Raw genomic sequence first — 25121 nt, forward strand, 5'->3', positions numbered from 1 at the left:
GAGTTCGTGTCAGTTCAAGGGAAAGCTTATACAAGGCGTATCAAAGCGACGTCTCAGATTCCTCACAGCAGCAAGTGACATTGACTTAAAAAAATAAAAAAACTCTCAGCTGCTGCAACCCTAAAATCAAAAGCTTAAAAGCACGACACATGCAGCATTTTATGCTAGTTCACATTTCATGCTAGTTAACATTTTATGCTAGTTCACTTTATATTACTTTAATTGTGTGACTCGTAGTGATGCAATACAATGTATGGCGCCGCAACCTTAATTTTACACTGGGTGCAAAAGGTTGGATTTCTGAAACTGCACCATATCTCCGGTACCTCATATAAAACGGGACACCTTAAGTCACCGGTACCAACACTGGGGGCGGGGGGTAGACGGATGTATTCCCGCCCATACACCTCCGTCTTCTCCGCGCCCACTGGAGAACGCCATTGGTTAACGGCGGCTGGTTAATTTGTTTCACACTGTATCAGTCCCATTAAGAGTTAGTGATGCAAGTTGGTTGTAGAGGATGCGCGGTATCATTTACTCTAACTAACAGAAAAGCAGAGAGAGAAGTTACAGTAAGGTTCGATCTTGGGCTTTCAAGAGCAAGAGACTGCAGCGTCCTGTCAATTCACGTCAATATCGCGGAAAACCTTTATGCTCCGCAGCGACGGTAGCAGATGAACTGTGGGCGACTGCAGATTTCGTTAGAGGAAACCGACGATGGGACTGTTTTCGGAGAGACTCTCCACCTGCCTGCGGATCCTTGTATTCCTTGATTTTTGTAGTCATCCAGTGACAGCCAAAGGTAGGAAACGGGAAACGTGCTTTAAATTAAAGCAGGGGGCTCGTGTCTTGGTTAGCATTTTGTGTTTACTCAGCCAGTGTTTCGTTGGGAATTTTTTTTCTGATATTGGATTAAATGAAATGATTGAATGAAAACGTCTAAAAGCTGAGGAAAAAAGTTCGCGTGCATTTATTTAACCGGGGCCAATAAATAACCAGTACATTAAGCACATTTCCCTATGTTGATGATTTGTTAAATAATTACCAGTCATGAGTCGGCTACCGTATTATTGTATTGTGCTCTTTCTATTAAATGACCGTCAAGAAGTTTGTGCACAGCCTAGCAGTCTACGCGGTTATTTTGCAATGTGCCATTTGATCTTCAGATGCCTTCCACTTTTTTGTGTTTGCGTGTTGAATGGGTCATGTTTTTGTGTAAATTTCTCAGGATGAAATCTGATAAAGAAACCACGGTCCTCAGGTCTGTTTTCTTCCTCCATGTTCTGTCGTTGAACAAGTGTATAGCTGAAATTAAAGAACCAATTCTTAATGTAAATCCATTAGATGCAACAGGCGTCCTCACACTTAACGACACTGAAATATTTGGTCACTGTATTTGGGATGCAATGATACAGTTTCCTTAACAGTTGTTAAACAGTTGTTTTCGCACTGATGTACCATCCAGATGTCGTAGGCTGTGCCGTCAGGACTATTAAATGCTCTTCTCATTCAAACTGGTTCGTACCTGTAAAAAGAAATAAGCAATTATGAAAACTCCTCTTTACTTTACTTATATTGTTTACTTTAATATCGATCATACCAAATATGTATTAACCTTTCACCATGCTTATTAATGCTTTGATTTTCCTTGCTACGCGCGCAAAGCGCTCTCAGCGGGACCGTTATCAGCAAGTATCTCTTTTATATGAATTCCGACGATAAGATTTAGGTTTGCATTAACGCTACAGGTATATGCATACGATCAAACATACTGCATACACGCACGTACGTACGTGTATGCCGTATGATAATAGTAGGGAAATGTCTGTTAGTATATGTATATAAACAAAAATATCCCCAGACATTCACACATAAATATAATTACTTTTATGTTGTGTATATGTGACTGTGCTCATTATCAGCCTTGTAAAGTAGCAGTGAATACACTGTACAATTAACAATACCTTGAAATACCCACATCAGGAAATGCCTGTTTATTGGTGTCGTTTTCCTAGCTAGACACACTGCTGTGTTAAAGCACAAATATCACTACAGGAGTAAATTTATACCCCCAAGTGAGCAACAGAACAGCAGCTACAATCTGTGAATCACCCGCCTTTCCTCTTCTGTCCATGTAGACGTTTGCTCTACCAACTGTAGAAAACAACAAAAAAAAAAGGTTTATGTCAATATCTGTCTCACCCTGGGAAAATTAACAATACAGCTGTGATATCTGAGATGTCGCACAAGGCGAAAGAAAATGCCCCACCTCATTTTATCTTTGCATTTTCCTCCTTCATGGAACTGCTTCCAACTGTCCACATAGTGAGGAGACCTTTAACTAAATAAAAATAAAGAATATGAGATGGTTCTGTGTTACAAAGTTATATTCTTTAAGGTGTCAGTCTTGTTGAATTATGGCTTCATGTCTACATTGCAACTGACTGGAAAGTGAAGGCATTTCAGACATAATTAGCAGTCTCCTGTCAATGCACCAAATAGTCCTGGGGCATGAATATAGATGGGAGTCCATGACTAAAATTAGGCTACTTACTGGCCAGAATGTGACAGTAAATGTATTTGGGGGGAAAAAAATCTTTGTCACTTACAGTGTTTTTTTTTTTAAGTGAAAGACATTGGTTATCAAAAAGAGACTACAGCATTGTGGTTTCACGAACCTGTGGGTATTTCGTTAAAATCAGTTGAAGGTTCTTTGCTGTCATAAATTATAAATTGTTCTGGGAAGAGAAACAATTTAAAACTCTACTGTTTCCTCTCTGTTTCCACATTTTCCTAAAATGCTTCCCTATTGGAGGTCATTTCAGACCAGGGGATATTATTAGATGCTTCAGAATCAGCAGCAGCTAAAGCATCTGTCAGTCTATAGGAAGCAAGCAGAGCTTCATGATGCAACGTACAGTGCCGCAAGTATGAAGTATATGTAACGGCATTAAGAACAATGGATTGGCAAAAGAATAAATTAAACATGTGAATTTATATGTGATTTCGTCTAGAATAATGTGTAGACACCATCGGAAGAGCAACATGGTCTTCAGGGACATTTACAGTAGTTCCTCTAACAACTGAGGTAGCAATATTAATATACATGTATCATACATGTAAATGCTTTTCTGCCTATGATAGCATCAGCTCTGAAGACATTATTGGCTGGTCCAATACAACCAATGTACGGTGAAAGGAATTTTCAGATCTAACCTAATTATTCTATATTACGGAATCAATATCATAAGTCAGTTTGGTGCCATTTTTGCAATATTTATGAATACAGTATATCGTTTAAAACTATAAACATTGATTACATTTTAAAACACTGATTTTGATGTAAAATTAAATGTGCATCCTTTTCCGCCTACATATTCTAGATGTATTTTGCTTTGCTGACCGTAAATGGTTTACAAAGAAAGGAAAAGAATGAGATGGGGAGGAAAACGGATAGACTGTCATTACTGTCATACATTTGTAAAAGCTTCTGCCACCAATTAATCTGCATTCTGAAGACGTGAAGTTAGCCTTTCAGGCAACTTATGAATATAGGCCTTGTTGCGTTTTCAAGATCTATCATCAGTGTGCGTGGGAAACACGCATCCTTAGGTCTGTTTCTTTGAAACAAAATGAACTGCCCACTGCATGAATCACTTATTTAAAGCATTTTGTATTGAAAAGTGGTTGGTGTTTTATCCAAAAACTGCTTAAGCTGAATAGTCTGGGAAAAAAAAGAAAAGAAAATCATTAGTTAAATGATGGCAAGAATGGACAATGGAGTTCACTTCTAAATTCCATCCTAACCCTGTAGACATTTTCTTGGGTAACCCTTTAAACCACTATTAATAATACATTCATATTCTCCCAGTTATCTGTGTACTATTAATAATATTTTGTCATTTGTTTTACAGTTCGGAAATATGTACAATAAACATGCATGAAGTGTTGATAGTGCATATAATCACAAATTATACAAACAGGTGCACTGTCCAGCTGCCTCTATTTATGTCTTTTTTGCATTTTTGGTACACAGTGAGTAAAATCCTCTGATTTTTATTGGACATTCCTTCTGAGAATACCGTGCTAGACAGAAGAGAGACAGCTAAGTGGGTGATGGCATTTTGCTCATCTCTTTGCACTAGCAGTGCTACTTTGGTACTAGTACCGCTATACTCCTGCTACTGCTAATAGTACCACTACTAATAACACTTAATGAAAACATTTGGACATGTATGCCAAACACCATGTCTGCATGCTGTGCCTGTCAAGACCGCAGAGATTTCATTACTAAGGAGTTTTAACACGATAATGACAGTGAAATTGAAGATATGTGGAAAGGGGTCGCTGTTCTGCATGCCTTTGCACTTACTAATAAGCATTTTTGTGTATATAATAAAACATATTTCTCCTCATATTACATAAAGCTTCTGGCTCTCATCCTGGTTATTTAGCACTGTCTAACAGGAGAATATTTTTTGCAAACAAACTGATATGCACAAATAGGCAGTCGCTTGAGTTTTCCACTGCAGTCCCAAAACGTTTACCTGCAGTGCAGCTGAAATCTACCTGTATTTTTAGGATATTGAACCTTTCATTGCTTTTGAAGCACGAATCACTGTTTTTTGCAATTGTTGTGTGTGTATATAACAATGTATTTTAGTTCTTTCTGCTCCCAAGCAAACTCAGCCCTGAATATTATTTTAAAATAGTAAATAATCATTTATTTGAATAACTATTTGGGTATTTGACCCTTTGAAGTTGGCGGTCCTACCTGCCAAACCAAACAGAAATCTTGCCAAACCGTTTAAAATAAACTCCACCGATTTATATAGATAGGAACAAAATATATATTTTCTAGCTTTATAAGGAGAGTAAAACGAACAAAAGCGACTGACTCAAGAGTCTGAGTCTTGAAGCAGCGCTGATTGCCCACCCATTTTCAAATAGCACTATTCATATGATAATGATACGGTAATCCTGCAGTTGTTACTGGGTCAAGAAAACGCATTAAAACTCCCAAAAACATGAGCTCATGTCTGGGTTTTGTTCACACTGATTGGAGAGTTTCATCCTTTTATTTTGTGATGTGACAGTTATCACTGAGGAAATACTATAAAAAACATTGCTTCTCATAGATAATCGCGAATTCGGATAACCAGTGACTTTGTAAATTACAAAATTTAACTTGTTTTCTAATTTTGATTGTTACTGTAAAAACTCATCTTTATAAATATATACAAACTGTTGTTCCTTTAGTGTTTTAACTACCTTTATTAGACTTTTTTGCAAATGTAAGACTACAAATTGTTTTATTTAACTTATTGTTTCTCAAAATACATGTGGTAAAATTGCTCAAAATAGTATGGGCTGTAAAATAGCACTAAAAACACTTGTACGACTGCAACTTACATGTCCTGTGTTTGATCTGGTTTTACGTGATGCTGCTCTTTTATTTAGCCCCGAACACAAAGTTTTCTCGACTTCAACCTCTTTCCTTCAGTCCAGACGATTCTGACATGGATTTAGTCTATAATTGTGTGAGTGAATATTAGGGACCAACTGAAATTTTGGCTCCGGTACTGATACAGACTTTAAGTGGCTAAAAATTCAGCCTTAAAGTTATCTCTTAAAATAGAACAACCTAACAGCAGCATGGCCCTCGGGGAAAAGTAACCACAAGGTGAGTGAACCATGGGTAGGACAGCTTTGCCAGCGGAAAACACAATGGCAGTGTTTTGAAATGTCAGGGTACAGGATGTGGATATAATTTTATATAGTCAGAAATTAAACAGGTACCGATAGCTTTAGCTAAACGATGATTTACTGACTTTCATGATTATGTCAAACAGCATTTTTTTAAAATGAATGTACTTTACAAATGAGTTGTATTTAAACACAAGAAAAATACAATAGCATAATACAATATTACCAGTCCCAGTCAATCACTAACTAATTATTTATTTATTCCCTTCGACAATCTAGACAAATGCAGTTAAGATTACTGGTCTATCTGAATTGCCTGTAGTATGAGCCCTGCAATAGCCACTCTGTCCAGGATGTGCCCCAGTCTTGTGCTCTAAGCGCCTGGGGTATGCTGGCCTTAACCAGGACATGCAGCCAGTCGATGCATAAATGCTTTTGGTAATGTAAAATCTGCCACACCCCCAGACTGCCTCAGGCAGTAGCGTGAGTAATGTGCCATCAAAACAAATTTACTCCATTGCACAACAGCTGGAGAATGCCTATATAGGGGAGGCTGAATATGGCTAAAGTTAGCAGACAGTATATAAAAGTAAAGACAACGAACCTTCAGCCGCTTTACTTATTATAAACAAATATATTTCAATGTTCTGCAGTGTGGCTGTTGTTTCGTACAGTATTTCCCAACGCGGTGCTCAGGGGCCTGCAGACAGTGCAGCTCTCCTCCAGTGCTGCCTTTACATTTACTGCATATGTTATTGTCAGCCTGGTATGTAAAGTGGCGGAATGACAACCTAATCAGAAGATCAGTGACTGGGCATGTTTTTATAAGGGGCCCCTATCAGAGAGTCACTATTTATTAATGTCCATCCATCCTTCCATTTTCTGTAACTGCTTATCCTATTCAGGGTCCCAGAGGCAGACGGTATTTACAAATTCATTAAAAAATCCTGTCACTCTAAGCGTGGTCTGAAACCATCCAGTCAATCATATGAGAACTCCAAACCAATACTTTCCCTTCAGTCACCAGGCTTCCAGTCCCATATGCATCACAATGTCCAACACTAATTTCAAACCCTCTTTTTAAAATCAAAGAAACATTAAGGCATCCATGAAATGGTTAATGAGAGACACGAGCTGCAGCACGGGATGTTGAGCTTTGATCACCTGTCTGCAGTGTGACTCAATGTCGACTCTCTGGAGCGACTGCTGCCTGCCGCTTCACACTGTGCCACCTGCAGCTTCACATGAGACCATAAGCCTGGCCTTTTCCTTCTGCTCGTCATATTTGTTATGTCTGCTTTTTGGCGGCGCTCCAGTTCATTCTCTTCTGTGTCCTGGAGGGATCTTTTTGACCGTACTCCTCCCCTCGTTTGCTGCCTTTTTCCTGCGGCCTTTTTCATCTGGTGTCAGAGCCCTCTGCGGGTGGCCCCTTCACTGCTCCCATCCGCTTTCGTGTTTGGATCGTGTTATTTTCATCTCTGCCTCCCTGGACACATCTCAGCTGATTTCTCTCACACCAGCACTGCAGGTCAACTAATTTTACCTTTTCCGAAGCCTTGTTTGCAAGTTGAAATAATGGAATTTAAAATAAAAGAAAACAATAACTGCATAACCTCTTAAGGCTTTGTTGGCGCAATGGAAATAAAAACACGTACTGAAGTGAATGTAGTGTGCAATGAAATGTATGTTCTGACTACAGATTGACTTACTGGATGCTTTGAGCATTCCATTTTTCAGCATTTTATCTGATGCAGCCAGAATCATGTTACAATGTTTTATCATTTAAAATTTTGTGCCAAATAATTATTCTAGAAAAGAATATTTAATATACCTGAGATAATGTAATAAATATATAAAAATGAAATGCTCAAATTAAGTTGTGTAATTTACTATAGATTAAAAATGACAGAAAAAACTTATAAGGAAATGAGTCACAGAAGAGAAAAATTGTTAATAGTGAGTTCTTGTACCAAGTTGATAATCCTACAAAATTGAAAAAAATGTTGGTCATTTTTGACATATTAAACTCCTGATTATATATTAAACTTGCAGGTTGCCTTCATTGGTAATGAGCAGAATTAATCCAAAATTCATATTCGTCTGAAATATAATTAGCCTCCATTTTCTTTTATAAAGTTTTTTTCCCCAATCTGCTTTAGATATTAATACGTGACTTTACATGATCATTTTCTCTTTTTTTCTTTTTTGTTGTTTACCTGAAACTGAATCCACAGATATCACAAATGCCTGAGAGCAAAGGCACACGCACACACAGCAGAGGTGGGTTCAAACCCCCCTACCCTGCAGGTGTGAGGCAGTTGTGCTCTTCACTGTATGAGTCTGTGTTACCCCACTAGTGTAAATGCTCATTGTATTTCCTGCTGTCTAATATGGATCCTGCCTGAAGGGCTGTGATTTTCATTATATTGCTAATCCAAAGCAATGTGCAGCACAGAAGCTTAGGTTACTTTGCCAGCTGCTATTTTTAATCGAAGCAATTCAAGGTACATACTGTGCTCAACAGTACAACAGAAATGCTGCTCTTGAAACTGTAAAAGTATAAAACTATGTATTTGATCACCATTTTACCTATGAAGTTTAACCGATGCTAGCTGTAAGGTGTACTTGTGCTGCTTGGGCTTATTTAGTGAATGTCATGACTGAGTCTGTGCCTTAAACAGCTATGGAAAGGACAAGATCTGTATATCCATCTGTATTTAACAACTTGTGTTGGACAGAGCTGTGGGAGGCTGGAGCCCATCTCAGGCGCTAAGCGGAGGCGCAACCTTAACAGGAGACCAGTCGATCACGTAGGACATGTACAGTTAGAGATAGCAGTTAGGCTCAGACCATGGCAGGAAACCAGGGAGAGCCCTACCCACACGGAAAGGAGGTATGATTCAAACTGCCACCCCTGCAGGTGTGAGGTAACAGCACTACCCGTTGAGCCACCCCAACTTTAATTTGGATTCATAAATTCCCCCCAAAAGTAGACATTTGTATCTAAATTTTTAAGTTTTCCACCACCCCCCATGCAATTGGCTGCGCCACCTTAAAACGTTATATCCATTATACACAACCATTCCCACGTCTACCAAAACCGTGTCCACCCTGTCCATATTTACCTTAAAATGGTTAAATTACTCATTTGACACTGCTGCCACGTGGTGTTTGGGTTGCTAATGCTGTTAGATTACCACATTTATCTGTAGTATTATCACTTTCCCCATTCCCGTGCAGCTCTCTACTACTAACTCTACAAACATGCTGGTAAACTGATAAACTAATTTATTACAAATTCATCTGAAATTATGAGGGCTTGTTTTAGGTCAAGGAATTGCTTTCTTTCTGAGAAAAGATAGAGGAGATGAACTGCACAATAAAAAGGGAAATTAATTATTCAGGGAAATGCACTACTCTTTCATCCCTATCTTCTGGTCATTACTATCCGGATGCATCATTTGTATTTATTTATTTGTTCGGTGATCATTTCTAATTAAGACGCATACTTTTCGACACATTTAAGAGGGAAAATTGGTTTTGGGAAAAGGGGAAAGTGACAGAAATACTCCAGTTTCTCAAATTAATTTGTGAATTTATGAAACTGTGTAATTATTTCTTTTCATTGAGACTATTAAAGCTGGAGATAGACTTTATTAATTTCATTTTTAAATGCTTTATGCCAATTGTGATTTTACTAAATGTATTAACTTGATGATTTCTTACCATTGTATTTTATCTCTACAATTAATTACATAAATCAAAAATGCAAATGGAGAGTGTCTCATTGAATTAAATTTGCCATTTTACCCAGTCCTTGCTCATAACTTGTACAGTATTTGATTAGTTTATTAAAAAAAGTTTCTATTGTGAGAAGCTTTGTTATTTATAGCAGGTTTTAAAGTTACCCTGACAGTTTTCACAGTGTTTTATCAAATGCTTTGTACCTAAACCATCTGAAATGTCTGATTGAAGACAAATTTCACAGCATAGGAAAGGAACCAAAACTAAAATGGAATAAAAATAGTCCTTAGACTATAAAAAAGGGCTTAGTGTGTAGATTTTATTAAATGTAAAATATTTCTCTAGTATTAATTGTATTAAAGCAAAGTAAGAAGAGGGTTTACTGTGTGTGTTTTTCACCTCAGAAACATTGTCTTCAGCAGTACTGTGCACACTGGCATTGCCAGGTCATCAGCCTGTTCAGCCTCTTAGCATTTTCCTCTTCAGCTGTACTCAGCACCAACGGGACCAGCACTGCTGACCGCCAGAAACTGGCTGAGCGGACATGAAGTGCACAGTTAAAATGGGTGAAGCAAAACTTTTGTATAACTAATGAAAATAAGGCAATTAACAAAGAGGAATGAATTTAAGAAAAATCAGAAACTAGAATTGAAAGTCAGAACAAGAACATATCTCCTAACAACAAGAGAACCAAGAACCAACTTCAAAACATGCAGCCAGGCCAAGAGAACCTATTGCAAAGAATGAGTATTCATTGTAGTCTTGGTGCTAAAATGCAGTATATGCCATACTGTAGTACTCTATCTGTGATAATACCATCCTATTTATTCAAATATCCATTCAAACAGCACAGTTATTACTTTGTCGATTGCACTTGTGTAGTCTTGTGTTATTCTACCCTTTTGATTTATGTGTAACTTGGTCCTGGAGGAACAATTTTTGATTTCATTGGATACTATGTAGATGGTTGAAATGACAAATAAGCCGACTTGACTTAAGTAGGCATGAGCAAGCCCCGCATGCAGCCATCAGCCTACAGAACCAAGCATAAAGAGCCACTGGACTCTGGACCCAGACTGGGAGTAACTGAATGGCAGAGGATAGTGCCCCGGACTGAATGGACCTCTGCAACTTGGCAAAAATCAAAACAAACTAGCATCAGAGACTGATCCTAAGCAAGGATGGCTATTCTGGCTAGAACCTCAAGCTGATTCCTTCTTGTCCGGAGTGAGGTCACAGACTCCTTCTTGTCCGGAGTGAGGTCACAGACTCCATCTGGTCCGGAGTGAGGTCACAGACTCCTTCTTGTCCGGAGTGAGGTCACAGACTCCTTCTTGTCCGGAGTGAGGTCACAGACTCCTTGTCCGGAGTGAGGTCACAGACTCCTTCTTGTCCGGAGTGAGGTCACAGACTCCTTCTTGTCCGGAGTGAGGTCACAGACTCCTTCTTGTCCGGAGTGAGGTCACAGACTCCTTCTTGTCCGGAGTGAGGTCACAAAAGTGTCACGGATCAAAACATTGGTTTAGGTGTAACATACTTGGGGGATGTATATATTTAGACTTTGATTTCTCGCCCTTGACCAATGACAGATCAACTACTGTGTTGAGTTATTTAACAAATCATAGATTAATAATCTATAATATATTTAATATATTATATTTATTATTTAATTTTATTATATAAATATAAACATAATAATATAAAATAATTCAATAGTAGTCAGTCTTAAGAAGAATGGATTAAGTGCTATAGATACGAATGTAGCTGCAACGCCTCTCTTGCTCAGATCTACAGCCATTTGATAAGTATTAGTTCCTGTAACTACAATGATTTTTTGTGAAAAAAGGCCTTTCCTAAAGGCCACAATGATCATGATATTAGAGACTTTTTGCCCCAGAAAAGGATGAGCAATATTTATGACTAAACCTTTCCCTTTTGCGGCATTTTTTAAATCAGACTGTTCCTTAGTTTCTTGGATTGTGTGTACCTCTCATTTTTAACAAATGCTGGAAATGCTGAGCAAAGCAGACACACTTTAAAATGAAATACTGTTTATGCTGCTATCTTTGTTCAAATTTGGAATCTATTCTCGGTAAGGAATGGTTTTCTCAGGAATGCTGGACTATCTTTCTGCTGACAAGATCCTTCTTCCTCATGCAAAAATATAATAGGAGTTTTCTAAAAGAAAAACTCTCTAAACTCAATATAATCCTATTTTCCATAATCTGATATAACATTATTATGTTCAGATAGCCTGCAAATGTACATGTTCGTCTATGTTCTAGTGGCAATTTAATTTAACATCATTAGATTATTAGGTGACCAAAAGCAAATTTTTAATGATAAAATATACCAATGGTCATCTCATCTATGCTAATGATATAAGCTATCAATGGTCATCTCATGTATACACTTACCTTTTCAAAAAATGTATGTATTTCTAGCTAAAATATATTTCAAAAGAAGGGTGGTGTACCTGCTCTAGCAATGATTATCATCACCAGGACAACCATTTGTTGTTTTGGATTTTTTTCAATTCTGCTGTTTTACAATGATGTACAATTGGCAGTTTTCGGTAATTCCAGGGGTGAGATGATGAATGTAGAATAACATTTGGAGTTATACAGTTCATACAGAGTTACACCCCGTGAGCAGACTGTCTCCTTCAAGGTCGCATGTTTTTATTACCATGCAATTCCACATGCCCGGTTCCGCCCCACGCTAATGGAAGAACTTAAGCTCTGCAGAAACGCCTACTGCATTGTCCTCTCTGAACTCTGTCTTGTAACCACTTTTTCCATTTTCATGCTAGCCTGCAAAATTGACTGTCATGCTTGGATAAATACAGTATGATTTCATCCTGCTGCAGCAGTCATAGATTTGTCTTTAATTGATATGAGTTTCTTTTTTTATTCAGGGAAAAACATTTCTTCTATAGAAAAATTATAAATATTAATGAACTTGATAAAGGGTAGCAAAATGTAATAAGTCCCTTGAGTTTTCTGTGGATGTTTTCTTGTTATTGAAAGTGATGGAAATCTTATTATTTTATTGTGATTTATGAGTACGGTCTCATCTCAAAACACAGACTTTGGTGTTCATGAATGTTTTATATATTAATTTGTGTTTACATAATGAATTGAGATAAATAGGTGCAATTGTGCAGTTCTACTTTGTTTCACCCACTTAAAATCTTGCTGCCGTTGTTGATTTCCACAAAGTACCGTGTGTGTGTGTGTGTGTGTGTGTGTGTGTGTGTGTGTGAATTTTCTCTTTGTGCTTCTCAGCAAAACTCCTGGAACATAATGAATCAGCATCCAGGGCAGAAATTGACCAATAAGGGACATCAGACCAGACTTACAGTGGAGCCAAAAACTCTTTTAAAAATTCTAATTCATTCATAGACCATAATGCAGCAAACATCTTATTTTGACAACTGTGAAAACAGAAAGGAAAACTGGCAGTCATCCACAGGGTTATTTCTTTCCGGACGTTCTGACTCCTTAAGCTCATTGTATTTATTTCATTCCAGAGCCTTTATGCAAATAATATCTGGACTTGCTAATTATTCTCACTGAATGTGGTGTTTTGGGGTTTATTTGGTAGAATTTCAGTGTAGCTCATTAGGCTGGCTATGAAATGCTAAATAATTAAGTAAATATAATGACCATAATACAAATGACATTAGGATTTCAAATATGTGATGAAAATGCTAAGGAATTGATTTACAATATATACTTTATAGGGTGAACTAAAGAGAGTCATACCCAAATGTGTTTACATCATCAGCAAGTTAGCCCGTCCTTCTTTAATCACTGATAGGTGTTTTTCTGCAGGCTTGCTTATAATGGATGGTGTTTTCCATTTACTTCCGTTAAATTTCCATATGAATGACATGGTATATATTTTTAAGTGTTTTTTACAGTTGTATGTTCTGTCAGGGTACTTTAACAACATATCTATGGGAATTTGAACAAGCAACCTTCCGGCCTCTAGGGAACAGATGTACAGTTCATGCATATGGACGTTGTGCTTTTATGACCCTTTGGTTAAAATTAAATTGCGAAAAATTAACTGGTATCACACAACTAAGTACACTGATAACATTATATAAGAGAATAATTAGTCCTTTGACCTGACATACATGTGTGGCTGCCAGACCATGTCATTGCTGCCAGATCATCCGCATCTCTACACCTCTAAAGATGTATGTAGATATATCGAGGTACGTATAAGGCATCATGATAACTAAGGGTACCTACTGCAGCAGTGTAAAAATGCACCTTTTCTTTTGTTGATGTAATCTGTACATCTGCAGTGTAAACTGATAAATTTAGTGCATTGTTTTTCTGCTTCCAGCAACTTATTTAGCGTAGATTTTTAGCAACACTGCTGTCATAGTTCTGTCAGGTGGGGTGGTGACGGATCTTAAAGTGCTGCTGTATATTTTTCGCTGTGATAAGATCTGCATGAGATCTCTAGGGTACACGGGTGGTTTGACTGCTAAACACATTCAATACCGTATCTGGGCAAACGCTGCCTCTACATGAACATCGGCATGCGTGCTTATTAGATGTAACTGCAAACAAAAAGCCACATGTATTAGCTAAGATCACAAGACTTTGTAGAGGAAAGAAATTAGAGGTTAGAATTGAGATGCCATCATTTTGTTTGGATTAGTCTGTGTGCTTTTGCAGGTCTGCTTCATTGAGAAGCCTCTCAATCTTCTCAGCATCAAATTAGAAAATAATCATTTTCACAATTATAACCACAAAAACAGAGACAAAGAACTGCTATTATGTTCTGAACTATTTAGTAATCTAACAATATTATCTCATGATCAAAATTTGGCACTTTAGCATCAAAAATTATTATACTGATCCTAATGTAACTAGCATGCTTGCAAAACTGAACAAAATTGTCATGCTGAACGAAGACCAACTTAACGATTGTACTTGTGTATAATGTGAATGTACTGTCATTTCATCCTGCCTTACTGTCCATTTAAGAATAGGCTTCTCCACACTAGAATACATTCCGAGTAAATTAATCAGAATAAACTAAAACTACATATTACTTCTTCATATATATAATTATATGAACAGAATATATCCACAAATATTGTAGGAACTTGTGACATTTGCATTAATCTCAAAGAAAACTGGACAATGTTGAGTAAATATGTAATTAGCATAATTAACATAATTTATAGTTTTGCCTGTTTTCTTGGTCAAAACAACCATATCATCAACAACAGCAGAATAAACAGCTATAAATTAAACTATTAATTCTGCTTTACCTTTGGGCTGTACTTGACCTGAATTATTTTAATGAAAATATTCAACTACATTAAAGTGTAAACTGAGAAACTGTGCGTGTTTCTTTTAATAAAAAATATCCTGTAGATGTGAGTAGGTAACAAGCATCATTTGTGTGAGTAGGTAACAAGCATCATTCGTGTGAGTAGGTAACAAGCATCATTCGTGTGAGTAGGTAACAAGCATCATTTGTGTGAGTAGGTAGCAGTGAGGAGCACTTGACTAAATAAAATGAGTATTGTTTTTGGGTGAATGCTAGGGTTCTCTTCAAATCTATACAGTTTGGAATTTGCTGTAGCTAAATGGAGGAATGTAGTTACTAATCGCATTTCAGAGGTTAATTATTTTTTGCTCATGTTTTACAGCATGCTTAACATTTTTCTCTAATCTGTAAGTCATAATTAGGCTATACAATACTGTATATGAAAAGATTACTTGAAAGGGAATGTAATGCTCTGGTCTAATATGTATGTAAACAAGTTTCATTTTCTGCTCCTCTTCCTCTCAAACTTTGTACTGTGTATTGTACAAAAAAATTGTATTCATTTAGCATTTTAGATTTTCCAAGGCACTTCATTTGTAAGTTGCATCACTTCAGGAAATAATAGAAAAAATCTTTTGTATAAGAGTAAGGCTTTAAATTCAAAACCTTTTGTGAGTGTATACATGCATGCATGCACACCCACACACACACACACACACACACACACACTGCACTAACCTTAAGTAACCAAACAAAATACAAGTCCTTTGGCATTTTAATTTTTTATAGAAGTGACAAATTTTTCATTAAATTGAATTTCCAGTTGCGGTGACCATAAAAATGGTCACCACATCAAAATAACAGGTTTTTATCACATTGTGGGGACATTTGGTTCTCCAATGTAATGTGTACCTGGACTGCACATAAACGCAGCCGTACACACACACACACACACACACACACACACACACACACACTGTATGGACAAAAGTATTGGGACACTTGCCCATCACACTTACAGGAACTTTTATTCTAAATCCTTAGGCATTAATATAGAGTTAGTTCCCCCTTTGCAGCTATAACAGCCACCACTCTTCTAGGAAGGCTTTCCAGAAGATATTCATGTGTCTGTTGGAATTTTTGCCCACTCATCCAGAATGGATATGGAGGGCCTGGCTCGCAATCTCCATTCTAGTTCATTCCAAAGGTGTTTGGTGGGGTTGAGATCAGGGCTCTGTATGGGGCAGTTCTTCTACACCACACACATGCAACCATATCATTATGGACCTTGCTTTGTGTACTAGGGAACAGTCATGCTGGTACAGAAAAAGGCCTTCCTCAAACTGTTCCCACAAAGTTGGAAGCATTGAATTGTCCAGAATATCTTGGTATGCTGAAGCATTAAGAGTTCCCTTCACTGGAACCAAGTGGCCTACCTACCTGAAAAACCATCCCATACCATTATCCTTTCTCCTCCAAACTTTGCAGTCAGGCAGGTAACGTTCTCCTGGCATCCACAAAACCCTCATGCATTAAATTGCCAGACAGTGAAGTGTGATTTGTCACTCCGCAGAGCAAATTTTCTCTGCTCCAGAGTTCAGCAGCAGCGTGCTTTACACCACTGCATCAGACATTTGGCATTGCGCTTGGCGATGTGAGGTTTGCGTGCATCTGCTCAGCCATGGAAGCCCATTCCATGAAGCTCCCAGCACACAGCTTTTGTTCTGAGGTAAATGCCAGAGGAAGTTTGTAACTCTGCGTGAGGTACGTCCCAATACTTTTATCCATATAGTGTAGATTTGGGCTGAAGCAGTGCCCTTCCTAGGGTCAACAACTACATCAGCATAGGAAATAGTAGGAAGACCTCTAACAACTCTCTGACCTCTGACCGTGTTAATGTAGCCTGGGGGCCTCTGACCGTGTTAATGTAGCCTGGGGGCCTCTGACCGTGTTAATGTAGCCTGGGGGCCTCTGACCGTGTTAATGTAGCCTAGGGGCCTCAGATTGTGTTAATGTAGCCTAGGGGCCTCTGACCGTGTTAATGTAGCCTAGGGGCCTCAGATTGTGTTAATGTAGCCTAGGGGCCTCAGATTGTGTTAATGTAGCCCAGGGGCCTTGGATCGTGTTAATGTAGCCCAGGGCCTTCTGACCATTTTAATGTGCTTTTTGCACACAAATTTGTATTTCTAATTAAAATAAGGCTATTTCATTTTAACACACATATTTTTGCATTGCCAGATCAATGTCACTGAATCAAAAATCCTTTGCAGACTCATCAGGAGTGCTTGTCCACAGTGTGGTTCCAAAAATCAGGATGCCCTTCCTTTCAAGACCATAGCAAGACACCAACAAGGCATTGGAAAGACAAAATACTCATTGAGAATTGCATAAAATGATTAACTAAACAAAAGGTAACAAATTACAGTCTTTTATTAACCACAATAATGAAAAAACATGCTTGCCCTTTTATTTCAGAGGTGATTTTGCTTTCAGGTCCTGGTTTATGTCCTTCTATGTTACCTGATTACATGAATACATTCTGTTAACGATTGTAAAAGCTTTCACGTCATTTAAACTCTAAATTATACTTTTTAAGAGTGGGGGAAAAACACTATGTATTAACAACTCACTGAGCAAAGTGGACAATTATGACAAGGTTGGGGCCCGTGTTCCGTGTTCTCGGTGCTCTTATTGTTCCACATTGGCAGTCTGCAGCATGTTGTCAAGCTGTGCAGCCTGTCAATGTATGTGAAGTGATGTAAAGAAATACATTTTAAATTCTAAGAGTGTCTGCAGGTGGGATCTTGTGAGATGGGGACTAGATATCAATATGACATCTTATAGATTCTTTTCTCCTTAAAAACAAAAACTACTAGTTTTCATTTCTTCAGCGACTGACTTTTTTCTTGTCCTAACAGTTTGTCATTGTGCTAAAACATTATGGATGTCGGTGCATGCTGAGAGTAGGAGTTTTAGAAGGGACCATCTTGTTTTTATATACCTTAAAATGACATGAACTGTTTTGAGAAGCAAATACATAAATTTATGAAGGCCAGACTAGTTACAGCAGAGGTGCTGCTGGACTCTCAAGTTGTTGAGAAGACAGTAATGCTGGCCAGAAGGAGACTGGAGACAAACACAATGTTAATTCCCAATCTGTCACATTGCAGTGAGGGTGAAGGGCCTGTACTATATAAGCAATTTGTTCTTATGGGTTTCAAATGGCAAGATAAATGCATGGAAGATGCTACTTCTCTCTCTTTCACCAGGTTTGTTTGTCTATAATTGCGTGTTGAATTGACAATAAAGAATCCACCCAGCATGGCTAATTAAATCCACTCGAAGTGTTTATAGAATAACCCATTAACTGTAATAATGTCTCACATCTTTCAAGAGCATACAAATTGACAGGCAGACATTCTTACTGAAGGGTTGCTGTATGCACTGAGCCTCTTTCAGAATTAAAGGAAGAATGCTGCACTTCCTTGTTTTTATCCCACCTGTTCAGCCTTCTGGACAGGAAGAGGAAGTGATGCAAACCATGCTGTCTTATTTGTGATTTACAGAAGTCATTCTGTGAAGTCAGGCAGTGTGAAATGCACTTCTTATGAAAGCTGATATTAATGTATTTGACTTCCCTGTTACTTTTTTATAAAGTTTCTTACAGAGCGTATGAATGGAAACAACGCTAAAAATAATAAATGAACCTAAGATTTCTGTTTTATCTGTGGAGGAAGCCATATAATCCTGCCACCATAGAAAGCATACACTGATAACAGCATTCAAAATAATATGCAGGCACTTTCCCTAAAAACCATACATGCTACACCTCAAACATACAACAAATATCATGATATCTATGCCCTGCAATTCTTTCTCCGTTCACTGTCTGGGTAGAGTTTGAAGGTTCTTCTTGCACTTGAGAGGAATTGCCTGGAGTATTTTGGATTCCACCGCAAGCAAAAAGAGAAAAAAACAAAACAAAAACATGCAGTTTATGTGTATCGGTGTGTCTAAATTATCCTTAGCTTGCATGTGCACAAGTGTAACGAACTGTCATTCAGTTCAGAGTGTCCCTCTGATTTTCTTGGATAAATATCAAGCTGCCTATGACCTAGCATTGAATTAGTGCTATGGGTAAAGTGGATGTAATTCATCGACATATGAATGATTAATTTTAATGCATGTTAAAGCTCTTTTAATCTTGCTTTGTCCACATTTCATGAACCCCTGCTATACATGGATGCAACTGCAATGGCATTGTGTGACTTGACAGGTTAGGACTCTGTGCCAATGATCGGATGATTACTGGTACAAATCCCAGGGTTGACAGTATGCGGTCACTGTTTGGCCTTTGACCCTTAACTCCAGTTGCTCCAGGGACTGGCTGACTCTGCTTTCTCAAAAAATGTTACTTTACATAAAATATGTATTAAATAAGTGAAATGTGTAATAAGCTATTACATTTATTGATACATGTATAGTAGCAAAAGGATATAGTATTGGAAAGCCCAGTTTATCTGGTGGAAAAGGTAAAACATAACTAAACCAACATGGCTGACATATTAAAAACTTGGGAAGTTGCCGGAGCTGACATAATTTAATAAACAGGGAGCTTTGCTTGAGTTAACAAACACTCAACACTGATTTATCTTTCTTTTTTACATATCAGACAGGTATAGTATAATGTTATCAATTTCGGATACCAGTTTTATCATATAGAGTGCTATGTGTCATGTCCTGCCCTAACAGGACTCTCTCGTCGCCTCCTCTGGTGTGGCTTTGAACTAGCCATGCCACTGTTCAGTTGTAGTACCTAGTCCTCTTGTGACTCACTCAAGCTGCCTCCGGTTTGTTCCCTTATTAGTCTAGTATTCCAGTGTTTCCTGGTCCAGCGTACCTTAGGTCTGTCATTGAAATCATTGCCTTGGCGCTATTCCCTGCCTGTCATTTCTTCCCTTGTTTTAGACCCATTGTGGTCAAGGTTGTTTCCTGTTAGTGATTGCTCATGTGATTAAGCCCCATTCTGGTTAGATCTTGTCAGCTCCTGTCTCCTCCATGTGCGACGTCACAACACTATGTCAGTATTTCTTAAGTAGAATGACAGCTACCCCCCGGGGCTTAATTATGAGTTTCTACAATGGAATTATATACAGATATATTTATTTCTTTTCATTTTTAAAAGTAATTTTTCCCAATGAGACAAAATGCATATTTTGTCTCCATTATTATATCACTCATCCCTGCTGTTTTTGTTTTTGATTAAATCATTAAGGAGGTAATCTCTGCATTTTATATTATGATCAAGCATAGTGCCCATTGTGTCAGTAAGGTTTGGTGCAGTCTAATGTGACTTTTTGATATATAAAACAGCCAAATCAGCCAGTTAAACTGCATTCACTCATTTATAGTATTATCTTTGCAGACCATATACATGCAGTATAATTTCTGTGTCCTGCAAAGATGTTTTTCGCCCATTACATTACCCATTTGCTTTAAGTGGAATTATATTTATTTGAAACTACCTGTTCTGAGCAGATGGCTTTCTTCAGCAAAGAAAGGATTGTTACAGTACACTGGAGAAAATGTATGGTGAAATTTCCAAAAGGGGATACGTAAAAAGCAGCTTTTGCCCAGAAAAGAGGATTTTTGCTAAACCATAGATCTCAAAAATCTGTTACAGTAAGGATGTAGCTTTGATGTCAGGGCTATTGAAATTTACAAATGGTATTTTCCAGGAAAACCCTGAACATTTAGAAACTGTTCCTCCAGTTTAATATATGGGGCTTGTTATGGCAGAGCAGTTCCCTATAAATGAAGGAAAAAAAGTGGGGAGAGCTACCAGGAACCACAAAGCACCAGGTTTATTGCTGGTCTTGACACTGTCACCCTGATTTCCTGTTTTGAAAAGGCTACAGCGCAGATGACAATTAAATGGTCTCCCTAATTCGAGGAAGCGTGACCCAGGATCAGTCAGAAGCACAGAGGTGTTGTCTGCTCCAAACAGCTCTGCCTTCCTCACAATTTTCCCCTAATATGTAAGCCATGGTCCTGCTGTAAGGATGTATTGATGTCCTACTGATCTGCCATCAGAGCAGATGAAGGAGACTGTGCAGAGAATTGTGAATGAGAAGCTCTTACTGAGTTGGATCAACCACACTATTTTATTACTGTTCCAAGGATGGACTATTTCAGTATGTTTCCATGGGATCCATGGGGAGGAGTCAGATGCTGAATATTAATTATACTCCCTACACTGCTCTTGGTACTCTGCAATGTTGTTGTACAGTGTTGTTCTACAGTGTCTATTATTATAACTTTTGAAAAACTATACACTATAAAATCATTTTTGCAAATGGTTGTTTTACTTGAATTATGTTCTTCTGGTTACACATTAGTTAAGTACATTTTTATTACCTTACTGTATAATGTATAATTTCTAAAATATAGTCAACATTGTAAATCTTTAACTGCAGAAAAAGCTGCCAGAGCCATTATAAAATTATAATAATTAGCTTATGAGGACTCAAAGTAGAATAATGAGCTGTAAGCACAGGATGTATAATTTGCTCAAGATGCCACATTTTCAATCATGGTTACAATAGGGTGGTTATATAAAATCAGTACACATTAAGAACACTTGTCATTGTGTCACTGAGGAAGCTACACAGTTCTTTTGTAATCACTAATAACTAAAACTCAAAAATATCCAGTACCTTTTCAAAACTAGAGATGTAGCCAGATATTAAGCTCACTCTTGCTAGCTAGCAACTATATTGAAGCCCAGTTATTAAAAGTAACCGAATGACGCTACCCATAATTTTTAGCAACTGAAGACTTACAAGAAAGCTCTCTCCAAAATATCAGCAGTAGCTTAATGAAAAGTAGCAAAATGAAGTAAGCATTAGGGTTATCTCCTTTTTAGAAAAGAAAATTATAATTTCAATAAATATAAACAAATATAATAAATATAATTGCAATAATAGCTGAATGGCTTTTTAGTATCAATAGTGAATTATTAATAGTGAAGTTTGTGGCCCAAATAAGGATTTTTTTTCTTTATTTTTGAAGAAGCAGAAACTATTTAACATGACTTTTTTTGCTAATTTGTGGTTGATAAGGCAATGAATGGCATTTCCACTATGGTTCAGTGAACACTCAATAGCGGATGGAAAAATTTACAACTGCTTTTATGAGAGGAAAACATAGACCTTACTGCTAAGGCTTTCCAGCAAAAACACCGTCATATTACATAACCTGGGTTTAAAGCAAATTAGAGAATGATATGAAATCCTCTTTAGTTTCTCTGGGCTTATTGGGTATTTAATTTTAGATTGTACTAAGGGAAGTGGAAGCTTTTAATGGGAAGGTCCCGCTGAGACATGTTCCTAACGTAGTTCAGCTCTTTCAGTGAACACAAAAATGGTGCAATTCATTATTGAAGGAAAAGTGTAGGGAAAACAAGCAATAGGAAATATAAAAATGAAGAAAGAAAGATAGTGTCACGATCCGGAAATACTGGAGACGGCGATCGTGCGGGAAACAGGCAAGGGAAACCAGGTACGGGGAATAACGGGGTTTTATTGGAGTAACGGGGACTAGGGAACATCGGACAGGGACTAGCAAACATCCACAATGACGGACAAGGGTAACAGGCAAGACCAGGACTTAAAACAGGACAAGACTAAGCAAAGTAATCAGACAAGGCTGGAGACAATCAGGGACGCACACGCGGGTAATCAGGGGGCGTGGCACACACGAGGAGCCGACGAGCCGGGTCATGACAGAACCCCCCCCCAAAGGCGCGCTTCACCGGGCGCGCCAGGGAGGAGGCGACGAACGGGACACAGGAACTGGGACCGAGAAAAGAACAAAACTAACGAGAGACCGGAAACAGGACAGAGGCACAAAACATAGCGAGAGACAGAACGTAAGACACGACTCGACACAGGACCGGGAAAGCGGAGAGACAGACCAGGAAGGGAGAGATAGGAGGGACAGGCGGGACACTAGGAGCGGGAGTGCAAGGAGGGAACATCGGGAAACGAGGAGCAGGAAAGGGCGGAACAGACGGGCGAGTAACAAAAGCAGACGGGGCAAAGACATGAGGTACGAAGGCAGAGGCATAGGGCGAGAAGGAGGGGGTACCAAGGGGAGCCCGAGGGAGCCCCAGCGGGCGACGGGAGGCAGCCGGAGGGGCCGCAGGCGGCCGGGAGGCCGGAGCCGGAGGGGACCCCGGAGGGGCCGAGGAGACAGGGCGAGGGACCCGCGGAGGGGCCAGGGAGGGAGCAGGAGGGAGCACCGGGGAAGGGGACGAGGGAGTAGGAAGGGGCCAGGGCGAAGGCCCGGAGGAGGGGGGAGCCGCAGCAGGCGGCGACGTCCGGGAAAGGGCCGGAGGTAAGGGCCCCGCAGGCGACCGAGGAGCCGCCGTCGGGGAACCCCCAGGCGACCGACCAGGACCCAGAGAGGGGAGCGAGGCAGGGCGACGAGGCACCGGAGAGGGACCTGCAGGCGACAGCCGACGCGGAGGGCCAGGACCCGCAGGCGCCAACCGAGCCCCAGCGCAGGCGAGGGAGGGCGAGCCAGGGGGCAGGGCGGGCGGGACCCCAGCCCTGCGTCTGTGTCCCCTTCCCCTGCGGGACACAGACAAGCCGACCCTAGTTCGGGGTCGATCTCGCCGGGGCGAGGGACAAGGGGTTACGAGTTCTGTCCCCGAGGGGTCCCATTCCAGCTCCTCCACCTCCGAAGAGGGAGGAGCCAAGATGGAGTTGTCCAGGACCACCTCGGGGACTAGGACAGGGACTGGAGCTGCTGCAGGCGGAGGGGACCCCTCTGGAGCTGCTGCAGGCGGAGGGGGCGCCTCTGGAGCTGCTGCAGGCGGAGGGGGCGCCTCTGGAGCTGCTGCAGGCGGAGGGGGCGCCTCTGGAGCTGCTGCAGGCGGAGGGGGCGCCTCTGGAGCTGCTGCAGGCGGAGGGGGCGCCTCTGGAGCTGCTGCAGGCGGAGGGGGCGCCTCTGGAGCTGCTGCAGGCGGAGGGGGCGCCTCTGGAGCTGCTGCAGGCGGAGGGGGCGCCTCTGGAGCTGCTGCAGGCGGAGGGGGCGCCTCTGGAGCTGCTGCAGGCGGAGGGGGCGCCTCTGGAGCTGCTGCAGGCGGAGGGGGCGCCTCTGGAGCTGCTGCATGCCGCCGGGGCGCCGGGACAGGAACACGGTCAGGTCGCCGGGGCGCCGGGACAGGAACACGGTCAGGCCGCGGGGGGGGCGCCTGCCCGGGAACTGGAGCGCGGTCAGGAACTGGAGCGCGGTCAGGAACTGGAGCGCGGTCAGGAACTGGAGCGCGGTCAGGAACTGGAGCGCGGTCAGGAACTGGAGGTGGCTGCAGTGGGGGCGCCGGCCCGGGAGCTGCAGCAGGCGGCTGCAGAGGGGGCGCCTGCCCTGGAGCTGCAGGTGGCTGCAGTGGGGGCACCTGCCCTGGAGCTGCAGCAGGTGGCTGCAGTGGGGGCGCCTGCCCGGGAGCTGCAGCAGGCGGCTGCAGAGGGGGTGCCTCTGCAGGAACTGGAGCACGGTCAGGAACTGGAGCGCGGTCAGGAACTGGAGCGCGGTCAGGAACTGGAGCGCGGTCAGGAACTGGAGGTGGCTGCAGTGGGGGCGCCGGCCCGGGAGCTGCAGCAGGCGGCTGCAGAGGGGGCGCCTGCCCTGGAGCTGCAGGTGGCTGCAGTGGGGGCACCTGCCCTGGAGCTGCAGCAGGTGGCTGCAGTGGGGGCGCCTGCCCGGGAGCTGCAGCAGGCGGCTGCAGAGGGGGTGCCTCTGCAGGAACTGGAGCACGGTCAGGAACTGGAGCGCGGTCAGGAACTGGAGGTGGCTGCAGTGGGGGCGCCGGCCCGGGAGCTGCAGCAGGTGGCTGCAGAGGGGGCGCCTGCCCGGGAGCTGCAGCAGGCGGCTGCAGAGGGGGTGCCTCTGCAGGAACTGGAGCACGGTCAGGAACTGGAGGTAGCTGCAGTGGGGGCGCCGGCCCGGGAGCTGCAGCAGGCGGCTGCAGAGGGGGCGCCTGCCCTGGAGCTGCAGGTGGCTGCAGTGGGGGCACCTGCCCTGGAGCTGCAGCAGGTGGCTGCAGTGGGGGCGCCTGCCCGGGAGCTGCAGCAGGCGGCTGCAGAGGGGGTGCCTCTGCAGGAACTGGAGCACGGTCAGGAACTGGAGGCAGTGGGGGCGCCTGCCCTGGAGCTGCAGGCTGCTGCAGTGGGGGCGCCTGCCCTGGAGCTGCAGGCGGAGGGGGCGCTTCCGGAGCTCTCCGGAGCTTGATCAGCCTCCGGAGGTCTTCAGCCATCCTCTCCAGATCTGAATACGGGGATTCTGGAGTGAAAGAGGCGAAATCCTGC

General features: G+C 41.3%; 1 protein-coding gene across 2 annotated transcripts in view; it reads left to right on the forward strand.

Annotated features, from left to right (window-relative positions):
* The first annotated feature begins 458 nt into the window (after positions 1-458).
* Positions 459-25121, forward strand: part of unc5da (unc-5 netrin receptor Da) — a 132489-nt gene continuing 107826 nt past the window's right edge. For both annotated transcript variants that reach the window (XM_049018874.1, XM_049018876.1), the window contains exon 1: positions 459-802. In XM_049018874.1, the coding sequence (XP_048874831.1) occupies positions 718-802 (85 nt within the window). In that variant the 5' untranslated portion in view covers positions 459-717. The remainder of the gene's footprint in view (positions 803-25121) is intronic.

The sequence above is a fragment of the Brienomyrus brachyistius genome, chromosome 7, assembly GCF_023856365.1.
Source record: "Brienomyrus brachyistius isolate T26 chromosome 7, BBRACH_0.4, whole genome shotgun sequence".
Classification (NCBI taxonomy): domain Eukaryota; kingdom Metazoa; phylum Chordata; class Actinopteri; order Osteoglossiformes; family Mormyridae; genus Brienomyrus; species Brienomyrus brachyistius.